General features: G+C 40.1%; 1 protein-coding gene across 6 annotated transcripts in view; it reads right to left on the bottom strand.

Annotated features, from left to right (window-relative positions):
- LOC143279853 (lysine-specific demethylase 4A-like) overlaps nt 1-17,521 on the bottom strand; it is a 153,054-nt gene that overhangs the window by 4,532 nt on the left and 131,001 nt on the right. For 4 of the 6 annotated variants that reach the window (XM_076584093.1, XM_076584094.1, XM_076584092.1 and 1 more), the window contains exons 9-16: nt 14,136-15,320; nt 13,331-13,828; nt 7,874-8,222; nt 7,278-7,456; nt 6,052-6,250; nt 2,233-2,309; nt 1,161-1,325; nt 287-481 (exon numbers count right to left, since the gene is read on the bottom strand). In XM_076584093.1, coding sequence (XP_076440208.1) covers nt 287-481; nt 1,161-1,325; nt 2,233-2,309; nt 6,052-6,250; nt 7,278-7,456; nt 7,874-8,222; nt 13,331-13,828; nt 14,136-15,320 — 2,847 coding nt within the window. The remainder of the gene's footprint in view (nt 1-286; nt 482-1,160; nt 1,326-2,232; nt 2,310-6,051; nt 6,251-7,277; nt 7,457-7,873; nt 8,223-13,330; nt 13,829-14,135; nt 15,321-17,521) is intronic. The other 2 variants (XM_076584095.1, XM_076584098.1) reach the window with 2 other exon arrangements.

The raw sequence follows: 17,521 nt of genomic DNA, 5'->3' as shown, positions 1-17,521 counted from the left end.
CAGTAGTACTCTTAGCACCATCACTGATAAAATACAGTTGTACTCAAAGCACCACCACTGATAAAAATTTAGTAGTACTCTAAGCACCATCACTGATAAAATACAGTAGTACTCTACCTGTGCTCCATATTCTCAGGATCACAGCCCAACATTAACGACAGTGTTGAGAGACATTCCTTCAAATCACACTGGAAAAATGTTCAACAGGTTTTTTCCTAAATAGTGACTCTAGAATCTAGTTGCACCCCCCCCCCGCCCCTTCTGATGGCAGTGTCTGTGTACAAACCTTGTCCCTGGTGTTGGTCTGATGCTTGTGGCAGGTGCAGTAGATGGGGTAGGGCCAATCACTGGTCTCAAACAGAACCCCAGCAGCGTAGGCACAGGTGACATGGAAGGCCTGGGTGCAGCGGCCGTGAGAGCACTGGATGCAGGTGGAGGGCTGGGAATGGGCGCCAGTCACCGGACCGCACAAAGAGCAGCGCTGATAAGAGAATGAAATGCAGGAATGAATGAACCTTTATTGTTTATAGATGATCATTTAACATAGGTAAGCAAAGCCCACAGCGGAAAAAACAATAACTATGAAACATAAAATTGGTAATCATACATGAAACAGAAAGTTCCTTGATCCATGAACACTACTAATGTTAACATTACATTAGGTTTCAGGAAATAGCATATTTGTATACACACACACACACAAACAGAATGCATAGCACTGATAAGAGACAACGAGAGAGGCAAATTTTAACTACACAACTCTATGTCAATCACATTATACAGTCTCCACATGACAAAGGACAATTTATACTGCATGAAGTTGACAGCACATGCACGTAACACAGGTGGAAAAAATATCTGAGTTACAAAAGCCATGGGGCTACACTGAACATGATTCCACCAATCTGCAATAAAACTTGCACAGCTTGGTCACAACATTCATCCAGTACCACATTTAATGATTCCTTCCACCTGGAGACAGAGTTCACAGACACCTGACTTTACTTCTCTTTCACTAGAAAGAATGCAACAGGCATTCACCAGAACACCTACTGAGAATCTCACCCACTCACTCCACATGTTTTCCCAATAATGTGAGGACACTGCTTTAATAATGATTATGCTAATGTTGTTTCTATATATACACAAAATTTTCATACCAATTTCTGGCGACCTGATGTCAGCTTGGCAACATTGACAGGATTTCGGCTGGGAACGTCGACAAAACTGACTTCTGGGATAGCCAAGGCACAGACAATGTGAGCCCAGTTGCCATCTGTAGTGGGTTTCATCGCTCCACCACGCAGCAAGCACAGGCAGCACTCCTGTTGAATTCACAGTCAGTACAAACCATCTATCAGTCAATACAAACTGTCAGTCTATGAGTCAAAACATGCATTAATCTATCTGTCAATACAAACTGTCAGTCAATACAGTTCATCTGTCTGGAGGTCAATACAAGCCATCAGTTCACAGACAATACAAACCATCAGTCTATCAGTCAACACATGCCATCAGTCTATCAGTCAATACAAGCCATACAAGTCAATACCAGTCTATCAGTCACCAGTCTATTGAATTCTTTAACCAGGATATATATGACGTATTTGACAAATGTCATCTTTAGTGCTATCTGCAATAATAATAATAATAATAAAAGACATTTATACTGCCCTAGTATCACAACGTGAAGAGAGCTTTTAGTGTATTTTATGCCGCATTCATTAACTAAAAAAGAAAAAAATAAATTGGATGGAAACAGTGGTGTGGAAACATGACAGAAACAAAAAAGAAAGGGAAACACACTGGAGAACATATTTCAAGATAAATATCATAATATCAAACAGCATCGAAACTGTTAGATGTTTATCAAAATGTTTGCCTTATTGATCTGAGGAACATTTAAAATACGAGTAACACCAATCAATTCTGAATTTGCATAACTGACACTGATTGGTTTATATGGAAAATCAATGACTGAACATCTTCCTATGCAATCACCTTAACAACTGGATTTGAAAGCCTTGGTGCACTTATTCAAGACAACTAATAGTGTTAAGTACCACTGTTATTTTCCATTGCGTGCACATACCTGTGTGCAAATGTCTAAACTTCTTTGCTGATCTTTTGTGACAACATTTGATACTTTGAAAATATTCCTTCCCAAATCTACAAAACTGAAAAAAAAGAAAAAGTAGTCTGCAACATATCAGTACAATCAGTGTAACTTACAGCATGTGTGGAGAAACTGGCACACCGACTGCACTTCCAGTTGTAAGGGTCCTCTATGTTAGCCACACCGTAACAACCTGCACAGTCACCACAACACACTCTCCTTTGATGCAGCCACCATTGTACGGGTTGGACACTGAAAGAAATCTGTTCAACATCACTCACACCTTTTCATGTTGAAATACTGTTCTGACAATGTTGAAATACTGTTCTGACATCAATGACCTATCATTGTTAACACCTGTGTTTCCCTCGAACACCATATAACTGATCTGCCAGATGTCCTGTGTGAAGGTATTCACACTGCATATGTGTCCACTGTAATCTATGTATACACATCTTGCTTAACCCCTAGGCTGCCTATATGACGAGATAACTCATCATGGCAAGCATGTATGCTTCGCTGCCACAATGACGAGATAACTCGTCATCAAAATAGTCTGACTTTTCCCTGCTTTGCGTTCAATTCGTTGACAAAAATGCTGGTAGCTTTAGCTTGGGGAATCTTTCTGGATTCTATTCATAGCTAGAAATCCCATCTATGTCATGAGGCAGTTCTTTATTTGAATGTTTTGGCTGGGTTACTGTCCCAGTGTTTGCCTGGCTCCTCTCCTTGCTCACTCAACAAAATGTCGGACTGACGCCGTGCTCAAGACATGCGATCGTAGCAAACTAAATCAACCAAGATTGCTTTCTTTTGCTGATGCTCAGAAATAATTGAAGCGTAAACTCAAAGAAGACAGTGATGAACACTTATAGGATGATTTGATAGAAAATAAAGGGAGCAATCAAGAGAGTGGCCAAGATATGACTATCAGTGAGTGATGCCGGCTGTGCAAACCTTAGCCGACGACAGAAAGTGACTGAATTATTAGCAGGACAGTGTGAGCGATTTTCTTGGCACTCGGCCAACACGGTCTGATGAGAACTGGATAAAGTGACAGTGTGAGAGGGGTGAAGAGAAAGGGGGGGTGGGGGGTGGAGACTGAGGGGGCGTGGCCTCTCATCCACATTATCACTTGGAGAAGTCACAATGCATTGTATATCTATCTCTTCTTTTTTTCTTCTTTTTTTAAATTTTTTTATTGTGGTTGTTCTAGTATGATTTTGTGTATGCAGATATCCATTTGTCCAAAAAATATATTTTAGTGCAAAGTACCTGACTGATGTTAGTAATGAACAAGTTGAAAATGTGACAAAAAACATGACACTGATTTCAAAACAACAGCATGTCACTAAAAATATATAAAATGGGAAAACATCATGTGTTTTGTGTTCTTTATTCATTTACCTTTCAGAAAATATATACTTTTATGGGTCTTTCTCCAATAACAAAGAGCACAGAATTTTTTGAAAATTTATAACCGTTTTTTGTGAAAAAAACCCTGGCAAATAGATTTCACTTAAATCTTATTTTCCTGGCAGTGAAAGGGTAAAGAAGTAGAAAACTATATATAGTTAACTCACTCACTGCCACTGTCCGCATATGCAGATGTCGTTGGACAAAGCGTTGGATGCCAATGTCCGCATATGCGGATTTTGATTTTGAAAAGTCGTGCTGTTGGAGTGACATGTCGGATACAAAAATCAAAAGCAGAACTGATTCTTATCTCCGGCCAACTTTTCATTCACACACACTGCGCGTGTGAAGTGACACGCTCGTTAGTAGACGACAACGAAGCATACCCTCGGTCAGCTCTGCAAGTTGTTTGACAAGATGGCATCGCGTCGAAGTGTTCGACACGGTAGGAGAGGTCAAACGCAACAAAGCATTGAAGCTACTTTGGAAATGATCCAAACTGAAGGCCCTGATGTTGAAGGAGATAATGTTGATTCAGCGGACAGTGAATTTTGAACCATATCTTGATGAACTAGAAATAGATTTGGCCGCTGAAGAGGGTGTTTACAGTGGAGAGGAAAGCGAGTCCTGAACCGCACGTGCCAGCTGACCGACACTGACAACGAAATCACTGAGGAAACAGTTGACTTTGCTGGTGTTTTTACCAGTGACTGGACTGAAAATGGTGAGTGTGTATGTATTATATATATGTGCGCGCGCGCTCGTGTGTGTGTGAAAGAAAACAATGTCACATGCTCAGGTGTACAACTCTGTGTGTGTGTGTGTGTGTGTGTGTGTGTGATTGCATGCGTATGTTTACTTATTTTCTGTTTTACAATAACATGGAGTTTATTTGTAGAAGAAGGTGCTATAGAAATGACAGTAATAGTACTAATACTGATGATACTGTCATTATTGTTTGTAATATTGTAAAAAAAAATTAAAAAAAATCTAAGGTGGTTTTCTTTGACTACATGTAAAAAAGCTTACCACATTATCCTTCCATTCACATAAATATTTAGAATAAACAAGGGAATAAGCAAACAAATAATTTAAACAACAATAAGAAGAAAGAGGCAGACCTGCATGATCATTTGTGTGTGTGTATGGTTGCAGGTCATGTTGCTGTGCTGAAGTGGCAAAAAGCCAGTTCACATGCTGACAACAGTCATGCTGCCAACTACCATGGTCAGTGTGACAACATGACACCGTCCTGAAAGACAGAAGCCAGCAGTACAAGACTACATCACCAACATGGCTGGAGTGGATATGAGTGACCAGCTACTGCAAGTGCAAGGTCTGTGAAGACCTGTTCAAGCGCCACAACACACCAAGACACCAAACTGCCAACTGGTGTCCAAAATGTGGAGTTCCACTGTGTGTGAAGCTGTGCCAAGGACTCACCATTACTTGCCATGAGCTTTTTCACTCCAGACAAGACTACTGTCAGTGATAATACATCAGGTTTTTGTGTACAGTGAACTCCTTTTTTTATGTTGAGACAATATTTTTTTTGTGCGTGTGAATTTCAACTTTCTCCACCATCTGTTCATACTTCATTGCATATACTAGGTCTTAAGTTCCTCAAATAGTGTTAGGATGTGATGTGGAACATTTGTAAGCTGTTCAAGGACACTTGGTATACCTTTCTGATGGGTGCAAAAATGCTACAAAATACACAAAAAATGGATACCGTGATCAACAAGATGGCGAGTAAATAACTTAAGTTTTTGCACAAATATGTAACAGCATTCACTGAATACACATACTAAATTTCAATTGTCTGGGTGTGTGTTTGTTTTTTTGAGAATTTTTTTCCTATCCTATACAAACCCTGGCTTTTCTGGGATTCGCAAGGGGAAAAACTCTTGGCATGGAGCGAGTTAATGTATTGTATTCTATTAATTTTCGTCACATCACAAAAGATTTCTTTGTGTGAAATTCAGGCAACTCTCCCCGATGATAAAGCGTGGCCTCAGTTCAGTACTACCACGATTGTTCTTTTTCTAGAGAATTTTGCCAGGGACAACCCTTTTGCCAGGGACAAACAACCCTCAGCATCTGTGTGCGCACACTCGCACACACACGTCATGGATTTGACTATTGTCTTCAATATTCTAAGACCTGTGACAACTGGGCAATGACAATGCAGAGTGGTTGTGAGTTCATACACAACATGTTGATTAAAAAAAAAAATTAACCCCTAATCTATAGCATAATCTATTCAAGTGATATAGCTAGTATCTGGCAAGTAATTCTGGCTTCTTCACCTTCCATTGTCTTGTTCAGACCATGTAAACAATTCTAATTTCCTTAAGTCCACTAACTGAGCCAACAATCTGACTACAATATGTTTTGTGTTTTCATGAATAGACCAGTTCATTGTGAACAAAAAATAACTGAGGAAATAGATCTGCATTTTAACACTTGTTACTGTGATAATTTCCAGTCAGTGCAAACTGTGTCAGGTGTGGACTTACTGGCATGCACACAGACATTACAGTTGGTACAGGTGAGCAGTGTGCTCAGTCCATCCTCCTCCAGCAAGGTGTAGTCACAGAAAGGGGTGGGGTTGGCCTTGCTGATGGCAAACACCATTTCTGGGATCATGGGCAGGGAACGGGCAGGAACCACCATCTGCAGACCCCCCTCGTCAAACAGTCCTCGCTCGGTCTCAATCTGTTCAACATCACCAACATGCCACTGTCAAACAGCCCTCGTTCTGTTCAACACCACAAACATACCATTGTCATACAGCCCTCACTCTGTCTCAATCTGTTCAACATCACCAACAAACCATCATCAAACAGCCCTCCCTCTGTTCAACATCATCAACATCTACTCTGTACACAGCCCTCCCTCTGTCTCAATCTATTCAACATCATCAACATGCACTCTGCAAACAGCCCTCACTCTGTCTCAATCTGTTCAACAAAACTGACATCACCTCTGTAAACACCTGACGCTGTTTCAATCATCAACATCCATTCTGTGCTGAAGCAACACTAATGCAAGCTTTTCTTTAACAACAGCAATGATCATCTGAATATATATGTTCTTCAAAATCAACACTATGGTTTCAGGCGAAACTAAAATCTACCATGAGATGGCAGGAACAGACTCCTGCAGTGTTTGTTCCATTCATCGTTATCAGCTGTCATTTCCACTTCAGTCTTTTCAGCCAGCTCTAACAAGCATTGAACCATAATAACTGGCTCCATTTGGAAGAAAACTAAAATCTTGAGCAAAACAAAGATTGCAATTGGGCAGGCAAGACAACGTCAAATCAAATTACCACCCCAAGGATGTAGATCATCTGTCATCTCCGAAAGTAAGGTGCAGTGTTGCAGTGCATTGAAACCAAGTTCTTCAAATATGCCACCCTTGGCTGCAAATACCAACACTTTTTTTCTACAACAAACCTGATCCTTTCTTCAATTCTGTAATTGTGTCTGTTCACTTTCACTCCTTGATTTAAGCTGGATGATATGTCAGAAATGGAAATGATAATGGGGAAGAATTACTGCAATAAATTCTAGTGATTTGATTTATTTCCTCCCAATATGGCATGGTATCTGGCCATTTCAACTGTCTCAAGACAAATACAAACTTGATCATACACTGTGTACAAAAACCATGACTACTCGTACTCCTTTGTACCCCTGTAGAGTAAATCTTTTGCATGGTAACAGCAGAGCCAACTCACATCAAATCTCTTAAAGAGAGCGCAGATAGCACAGTTGGGGGGCCGGTGTGACATAGCACGGTTGTAAGCTCGCTCTGCAGCCATGGACACAGCCTGGCCCTGCCACAGGGGCGTCAGGTGTTTGGCCCACGGTGACGGATGCTCAAAGTTACCCGAGGCCGCACTGGATGATCCATTCTCTGTAAAACGTTTCACAACATTCACTGGATACTTCTTTTCATGTTCTACTTATAGTCTACTGTTTCTTCTTTTTTCTTACTCAAGACACGGACACATGGAACAGTTAGGCAGATGAAACAAGTACAGGCCTTATCAATACAAATATGCCACATTTGATATCAAAAGATGAAACAGCTCCAAAGAAAATCAAAAAGTTTTAAGGTGAATGTGCAGGCACATACACAGTCATTCAAACAGACAACTGAAAAGATGAGTTATTTAAACTACCTTTGTTCACACAAGAAAAAGCTTTTAAAAACCAAAACCACGCATATGATTTGTAAATTTTTGCTACAATCTGAAATGAAGTAAAAAACTATATGTTTTAAAGTTAAACACATTAGGAAAACTGATGACAAATTAAACTGGCTTCCTACCTTCATCAGAACTTCCAGACTTCCCGGACAAACTGGAAGCTTTAGTTTTGACGCAAGTCACTGTCGCTGCTGCTGATGTTGTCAGTGACTCAGCTTGCAATGCAGACTTCTTTTTCTTGGTTTTGGAAGATTTCATTTCAGATGTTTGTTCATGTTTAGTACTCACACTACTACTACTACTGCTACAGGCATTCAGGTCACGGTCACTTGAAACAGGTTGGGGCATAGTTATATCACAGATACCAGAGGAATTGTCTTTGGAAGTGGTGGCTTCTGCTGCTACGATTTTCTTCTTGCCTTTGCCACTGGTGCCTTTACTGGAGGTTGCAGATTTCCGCTGCCTGCAGTCCTGAAAGCACAGTGAATTCATTGATGAGCTGGTAGGCACAAACAAAATCTATTTACTAAACACTTATACTGTATCAATCATCTGCAAATGCATTCGTAAGCAAAAATCTGAGAGCAACTTTTTCCAAAGCACAAGGTATATTTACAGGAAATTACACTTGTATCACTACAGGTGCTTACATCCAAGAACACAAGGATAGCAAGTGATAAAGGAAATTAGTGTGCCAGAAATAATTGGGCAGCCAAAATCTAATAACTAGGAAAGATGCATACAGCCTAAAAATATTTGTTAATGAAGTAAGTAAAGCAAAGGCAAATGCATAACACGAAGAAAGAAGACTAGCTCAAACTGCAGTGTGAGCAACTATGTGGAACAGTGTGGTGTTGCAATGGTATGAGGGTGGGGTAGGCAATCTACAGTTCAAGTCACACAGCCAGACCATTAATAAACTGACTACACACAGATTATCACATACACTTTGGCTAAAAAGCTGCAATCCTATTAAATTCATTTTCGATTTCTTCCTGTATTAACAATTAATACTTTTCTGTATAGTTTACATTTATGTTGTCATCTACAAACCATAACAAAATTTCAAACACAAAGTAGTATGAGTGATAGAGGTCTTGGCAGGTGGTCAGAAATCTTGAGATCTAGGCAGTCAGACATAAATCGCATATAAAGTTTACTGGAACATTCATCTTGAAACCAATTCATGAATACACACACACACAAAAAAAAACCAAAACCAAAACAAAACAAAACAAACTGTAACACTCGACACAAAACACCTTGTGTTCTTTTACACCCAAACTGATAAATTTCAAAGATCATCCCTCTCCTCTTCTTGATGCCCACCCCCTACTACCCCCCCCCCCCCCCCTTGCAAACCCCTTGCAACCCCACCCCCAACCTACTTCACCCCTCAAAAAAGAAAACTGAAAAGCAAAGGTTTCTGCCTCTTTTACCTGCAGACTCTAATTCAAGGCAAACCAGCATACCCAATGATGGTTTTATTTCTCTCTTTTTTTCTCTCCCAAATTGTCTGTTATCATGTCAGTAAACAACCATTTACATCATAAAATTACAAATTGAAAGATCGGACTACATCTGAACTTTAAAATTATTTCAGTCCTATTTTCAACATAATTAAATTAAACTGGGTTCAAGAGTGTGCAGATATTTAAAAAAAACACACGAAAAACCCCCCACAAAAAAAACCCCTATAGAAGCAAGAGTAGACAACAACTAGATGCCATACTTAACATGCTAACTTCAAATGATTCTATCTATTCAAGCACCACTGCCAGTCATGCTTCCTCCAGTTCAAAACTGTTTAAGCAGTCTAAGACATAAAGACAGTAGCCTTTTGCAGCCTTCTGTCAAGGCACAGCAACATCCAGTGTGTGACATTCATACAATTGTGCGTGCACGTGAGATAGGCCCACAACACAGAGACCATCTTTCGACATTGAAGAACAAATACCATGCAAAGCAGATTGAAGCCAGTCAACCAGAGACATTGCAAACTGACCATCATGAATTCTGAAAGACTAAGCTGAGGCAGAATTTTCAAATTTGTTTTTATCAGCTCAAGTGAACTGATGATCTAAGTGACAAGATAGCAGAACTGAACTGATGTTCAAAGTGAAAAGATAACACACACACACACACATACGGGAAAAAAAAAAAAAAAAAAAAAAAAAAAAAAAAAAAAAAAAGGGGGGGGGGGGGAAAGGGATTAAAACAAGCAGTACATAAAGACACGAACAAATAGTAGGCCATGAATAAAGCACAATGAATAGCACATAATACGGCAGACCACAATTATGCCATAGTCATGTTCCATTAACCCTTTCACTGCCAGGAAAATAAGATATAAGTGAAATCTATTTGCCATGGTTTTTTTCCACAAAAAACGGGTATAAATTTTCAAAAAATTCTGTGCTCTTTGTTACTGGAGAAAGACCCATAAAAGTATATATTTTCTGAAAGGTAAATGAATAAAGAACACAAAACACGTAATTTTCCCCCATTTTATATATTTTTAGTGACATGCTGTTGTTTTGAAATCAGTGTTTTGTTTTTTGTCACATTTTCAACTTGTTCATTACTAACATTAGTCAGGTAATTTGCACTAAAATATATTTTCTGGATAAATGGATACACATACACAAAATCATACCAGAACAACCACAGTAAAAAAAAAAAAATTAAAAAGAGATACATATACAATGCATTCTGACTTCTCCAAGTGATAATGTGGATGAGAGGCCACGCCCAAAGTCTCCATCCCCCTCCTCTTCACCCCTCTCACAGTCACTTTATCCAGTTCTCATCAGACCGCGCTGGCTGAGTGCCAAGAATATTGCTCACACTGTCCTGTTCAGTCACTTTCTGTCGTCTGCTAAGGTTTGCACAGCTGGCATCACTCACTGATAGTCGTATCTTGGCCACTCTCTTGATTGCTCCCTTTATTTTCTATCAAATCGTCCTATAAATGTTCATCACTGTCTTCTTCGAGTTTACGCTTCAATTATTTCTGAGCATCAGCAAAAGAAAGCAATCTTGGTTGATTTAGTTCGCTATGATCGCATGTCTTGAGCACGGAGTCAGTCTGACATTTTGTTGAGCGAGCGAGGAGGAGCCAGGCAAACACTGGGACAGTAACCCAACCAAAACATTCAAATAAAGGACTGCCTCATGACGTAGATGGGGTTTCTAGCTATGAATAGAATCCAGAAAGATTCCCCAAGCTAAAGCTACCACAGTACCAGCATTTTTGTCAACGAACTGGACGCAAAGCAGGGAAAAGTCAGAATATTTCGATGACAAGTTATCTCATCATTGTAGCAGCGAAGCATACATGCTTGCCATGACGAGTTATCTCGTCATATAGGCAGCCTAGGGGTTAATTGCAATGATTTTTGTTCTCCAGAATTTGAAAAATGTTCAACAAAACAGCATTTTTGCACAACAGTACCAAATGGAAATGTTCAAATATCAATGAAAGTAAAGGTAGGCTGCAATGGAAATCAAATATAAGTATTCATTGGCAAAACTGAGTCTCAGTTTTTAAATTACCTTTGCTTTGTTTAGTTTCTGAGCAACAACACACAATCTGACAGCAGTATACAGGGTAAATCAATAATCCATGACATTCAACAATAACCATGCAACTTGTAAACCATGAACACACAACAAAGATGCACACAGAAAAGAAAGAGTCCTCATGGCTCTCCCACATCCATTCCTAATTTTCTTTTTTGGTCTTTTGGAGGGGGACCAGGAAGTGTGTAAATATGGAAAAACATGAATAATGAAGAGAGCAATCCAGTTTGTCATTTTATCATAAAGCTGTTCAAAGGAAGTAAGTTACACCTTCCTTCATACAGGTCATGCAATTGATGTCGTCATTATTGTTGAAATGACTATCAATTCAGCGGAGAGGAATGGAGAAAAAGCGCAAGGGCAGCAAACAATAATGTAAGCACCACAAGTTTGTACACTTGAAACTGAAATCAGTGAAACCTCCACTGTACCACTTTAAAATAATTTAAAAATTTTAAGGGTATGACAGGTAGTGAGGATGACCAAATTTCATAACAAAACTACCCCCCTTCCTGACCTGTCACCCCCCTCATTCACTCAAGAAAAAAAAAGTCCCATCATGAAGTGCAGCTGCATACTACATGACACCTTTTGGTAATTCAGTTTCATGTACCAAACAGTAACATCAAGGATGCATACCATGAGGGTTCAGATTTTTAAATCAAGTGGTTGATTAGATGCCAACCAACAACAACACTCACTCAAAGCAATATTCCGTTTTCTGTGAAAGAGATACAGGAAATCTACTGACAGAAGCATGAAAAAAAAAAAAAATTAAAGTTAAAAACTTTTTGCCAGCTGTTTCATCAACTGACATATCAATGCAGGAACACGTGCGACTTTTGGTAACTTAAAATACGGAGAAACCAGCCTAAGTTTTTATAACTTCAGGTACCAGAACTTTACCATCAGTTTTTGACAAAGCTGTAGTGACAGTAATTTTGTCAAAGCTACTGAACAAATTCAAACCGAAGATGGCCATGAAAGAAAAAAAATAAAGCCAGGCTGACCACCCTTAACAACTAAACAAGGCAAACTACCACACAAGCATACAGCTCATGTTAGAAAATAGCATGTGAAAACTCTCGATGGAAGAAAAGACTCCACAAATAGCAATTCAAAAAATCAGAAATAGAGATTCAAATGTTTTAACTAATTTAAGCTTGTGAAAATAGAATTGCAAAATGTGCAAAATAAAGATGTCAAAGATACAAAAAAATTATTATTCAAATACCACACAAAGACAGCTATTACAGATACACTAATTTTCTTGTGCTTTTTACATGGCAGCAACAAATCTAGTGTGTAACTGTTCCGATACATTTCCGAATGAAAATGCTCTTTGGCAAAGACTGGAAATGCGTGGCCAAGATGACTGCACTGCTCTCAGTTAAACTGCAGATGTGAAAAATACATTCATAACTCATTCCAAAAAGCAAAGCAATATCTGTGTGGGTACTGCAGTGTCAGTAAGAGTGTGCGAGTTGCAAAATGCTGACAAGCATTTCAAGCATGGCAAATTAAGCTCAAATATGGTAACGTGCAGGAACATAGACAAGAAATAAAAGAGTATACAGCTGCTTAAAAACAGAAAAACGGTGGGGGGGGTGGGGGGTGGGGGGTTTACTGGTCTGAGTATTGGAGGTTTCACTTCATGTCTTCACAGGTTCATGCAGTACAAAATCAATTACATCAACACTATGAACAAATATTCATTTTGTAAGCTGAATTTATTGGCTAGATCTACATACATTACAGCTTTTTCATCTGCACTAAAGCTCTGAACAGTCAACAATGAAGTTCTTTTCAAAAAAGGAGAACAAGCTTTGGACCTTTTTCACAGATCCGAGTATGTTTGAAACACAACTGAAATAGAAACAGCTGGAGATGATGACCTGAATGATCTCAACACAAACATGTGTCCCAATATTGTGTTGTCTGTTCAGAGCTACCAACCAGTCTCAAACAGAAAATGGAAGAAAGGTGCACATATATACCTTGTTACCTTTGCTTAAAGGCAGCTCGCCAGAGGGAGGGTCAACGTGGGGCCAATTTTCAGGGGAGGGAGCCAGCCCCAGCCCCAGGTCCCCTAAAGGAAGGGGCCCCAGAGCAGAGGAGGGCAGGTCTGAGGGGCTGGGGAGGGAATAGTTGTGTACTGGAGCCAGAGGGGTTAGCAAGAGGGGAGTGCTCCCACTATCCTGGTTGCTGCCACTGCTAGAGGGAGAAGTAGCCTCCAGGTTGACACCTGTAAATGACGGGGTGTCTGAAGGAACCTCGCCCACACAAGACACGCTGGGTGCACCTGTTAGTCCACCTAGCAAGCTGCCTGATACTATTGGAGCGGGATGAGGAGTCAGCTGGCGCGGCAGATTCAAACTGGTTCCTGACATAGCCACCAATCGGCCTGAGGGACTGATGGCAACAGGTGGGGCCAACCCTGCTGGACCCATGGCTCCCTTGGCTGTTGCAGAGGGTAGAGTTCCAGTCTGCATCCCCTGCACAGCAGGCAAGGCTAGATACACTCTCCCCCCCGGGTCTTCAACAGCTCAGCCGCAATGACAACACAAGTGCAAGTGCTTTCCTGTGATCCTGTATGTTTTATTGGCCAGTGACACAACATCCTCATCTGGCAACACCAACAGCGTATGCTACTTGATTAGATCATAATGACAGATAGTGATAGCACCTATGGTGGCACCTAAGGACAACTCTTATGACTACAGCACACAATATTTAAGTCATGAAAAGTTTCTCTCTCCAAAGTATGAAAATGACAGTACAATGAACACTATCTGTACCAACCTGTCCTGAAATTGTCTGCCTCTGGCGAAGTAGATTGGCCACCGTCTTGCTACTTCTGGGGGCCTCCTCAGGGGACATAGTGCTGCACTGTGCACTTGGAGATGGAGATGACTTAAGCATGCTGGGACTGGAGGACATAGTAGCACTGCTGCCTGTAGGAGAGCTGCTGAAAAGGGTGCTGTTCTGAGAAGCCAAGTCTGTGTTACACAACACAACACTGTTGGAGACAGATCCACCAGAAGAAGCGTTTGTCACAGTAGCCACAACAGCCTGAGAGGGCGAGGATGAGGGGATCAGAACTGCTGCTGGGTCTGCTGCCATAACAGCAGATAAATGGCCGGGAGAGGATGTGGCTGTGGCGGGTATCACCAGCTGGGTTAAGGTAGGGGTAGGGGCAGGGGCTGAGCTGAAGCTGCTGGCCAGGTTGGAATGTGGCACAGGCTGTGTCACAACAGTCATTACACCTACAGGGCTCTCTGCGGTTGTCATCACAGGACCATGAGATGTTCCCACACAGTCATTCACAGGCTGCTGGTTTCCACTGACAGACATTGGTGCACCTACAACATGAGGAACATTAGCAGCAGGCAACTGCACTGTGGAGGCAGTGGCTGCCAGCTCTGGCTGAAGCATGGTACCACCTGATAGCGCTGTCATTGGGGAGCTAGGTCCGTTACTGGAAGCTGCCAGAGACCCTTGGAGTTGACTGATAATGTTGGTGGCAGTCAGGCTTTGTGAAGTGCTTCCAATTCCTACTGTTATTTGCGGCTGAATGGTACCTGCCACCACCTGGTGCTGCATCGTTTGGCTGACGATGCTCAACTGGGGTTGGGTTAACTTGCCAAGCACACCTGCTGAAATCTGCACTTGGGCGGATGAGCAAGCCATGCCAACTGATATGGGAGTTATCCCTGTGGACGCAGTGTTCCCCATTACAGCCTGTGCCTGAGGTGACACAGACTGCACAGTTCTTGTCATCTGAAGCCGCATAGAACTGCCATCATTTGGATGAGCAGATGCATCCATAAAGTCATCAATCATTGAGGACTGGGTAGGTGTAGAGGGAGAAGGGGTCGACTGGCTTGAAACACTGTCTGCTCTGGATTTCTTGGGTCTAGTGGCCTTGGTTTTGGGCTTTTTACCTGATGTTACCATCACTGCGCCTTCCTCCAAGCTCTGACGCACCTAAAGCAATAGGATTTTCTTTGAATCATAATATAAAATTTTTTTAAGCGTAATTAAATTAAGCTTTTTATCAGCAATAACATCTTCACAAAATATACAGTCAAGATAGTAACATCTGAAGTAGTCTATGGATACTTTTTAAAACTTGTTACTAAGAATAACCTGTCAAAACAAAGTGAAAGAGCACCTCAAAACCAGTTACAGGGAGAAATGATACTGAACCATAAACGTTCAAAATAATTAACACAATTTGAGATTTCTTTGTTTCTGAAAGACATTTATATTCTTGATGTCATTATCTATGACAACAAATATTCAAACTGCTTTATAACATTGTTTACTGAGTAAGAATCTTACTTTTCCTCAAATCCAATATCATAAATTATGTGAAGTAAATATCCTTGGTCTGACAGGGTTTGTACAGATCCATGGTGTGGCAAAATTCCAGGACTTTTCCTATGATTTTTTAAAGACAAAATGTACTTTTTCCATGACAGCACAAAAGATATTACAAAAGTTGAACTGAAATACCCATAAAACGTGGCCATACATAGCCATTATAATCCACCCCAAATTTTCTCACAAATTTCTCATAGCCTGAAAGTGTAGGGAGCATACCCATGCTTTCTTACAATGTGCAAGCAGCATGGGACAACCCCCTTACTTTCATTTAAAAAGCATTTCCTTTGTCATTGGGTGTGGTTTCTTGTCTTTCCATAACAATATCATACAGAACAAGAGAGGCAAGGCCTTCAACTCACTTGTGATACACTTTTAAAAAATGTGTTCTGTATGTTATTATAAAGCTTCGGGTTAAAAAAAAAAGAAAGGAAGAAAAAAAAGTCCTAACCAGATTTGAACTCCGCGTGTTCAGGTGAGAAGAGATTGTCTTACCCATTGCACTATCGTGGCTCCTTAACTGACGTTCTAAAATTTAATATTTGAACATACTTTTTTAAAGGGCGATAAATCAATTGCGGTATTCGCAGTGAGAATGCTATTTAAATCGTATTATTCTGGTGTATCTTGGGCATTCAAAAAATCTTTAAGGGCAATAAAAAAATTCTTTTTAAGTCCGCGGTAAAGGAGATGTGGCTATCGCCGCAATCACACAGCAACATTTAGCTGTTTTCTCTAGATCTAGATAGATGTACAGGTGTAGTTACACCCGCCGGGAATGTAGTACGACATGGTCGATTCAATTTCTCTTTTATGTTCATTCTAGTTTTATAGTTTTAAAGTTGATATGACAATTTAGTATTTTGTTAAACTAATAACATGTAGAGCCAACTGAAGTACAAGTACTTCTAAACGTCGTACTAAGAAGTGAAAAGGACTTCATTTTGAGAAAAGTCAAGACTGGAAATTTTTTGGTTTCATCGTGATCAATTCAAGGGTATTAACTCGCATGGTTTACAACTTTTAACTGTGAATTCCGACTGATTCTGTGGATATTTTCATGGCAGTTTGGGGTATAATCCAGTAAGTGATGAGGCGTTCACAAATCTTTCTCTGAATAAATATTTAACGGTCTCCTTCTCCAACTTTCCATCACATGTTATCATGTATTGTCGATTGAATATAGGATTGAACGGGCAGGTCAACAACTTGAAACAAAATGGCATCGTTCGCGTTCGCGAAGAATATGAGCACGCGCTTTGAATGTGTATAAATATGTGTACGCAAATGATTTTTGCCCATGACCTTCAGGGCTCAGCCAATAGATCTGTAAAGTCCACTTGTCGTATTGATTTTAGTATTTTCCGAAAAAGACCACTTGGGCGAATGAACATAGTGAAAGCCCTGTACACAGAGTAAAACACACAAGCTTTTTATGTATTGAGTATAATTTCAAAATGTGATGTTTAAGATGAGAAAGATCAGTTTAAAGCAAATTAAGTCCCCTAGCATTAATTTCCCTTTTTTACTATCTGCACCAAAACGTTTGCAAAATAAATAAAACTTCCATGGTTAGCAAAAGAAGTTCCTGTTTGAATAAAAAATGATAATAATGACTGCTCTTGTTGTTGTGTCAGAATATCAGATCAAAGTGTCAAGTTTAGAGAATATAAAAAATATAAATATAACAGTAAATGCAGTTTGCATATAATTTGGCTTCTTTTTTTAATTTTTTTTGTGCCCAACCCAGAGGTGCAATATTGTTTTAAACAATGTGACTGGAAAGAACTGAATTTTTCCTA

The sequence above is a fragment of the Babylonia areolata genome, chromosome 3 (genome assembly GCF_041734735.1).
Source record: "Babylonia areolata isolate BAREFJ2019XMU chromosome 3, ASM4173473v1, whole genome shotgun sequence".
Lineage (NCBI taxonomy): Eukaryota > Metazoa > Mollusca > Gastropoda > Neogastropoda > Buccinidae > Babylonia > Babylonia areolata.
Note: the sequence above shows the minus strand (reverse complement) of the source record. Positions and strands in the feature narration are given on the sequence as shown.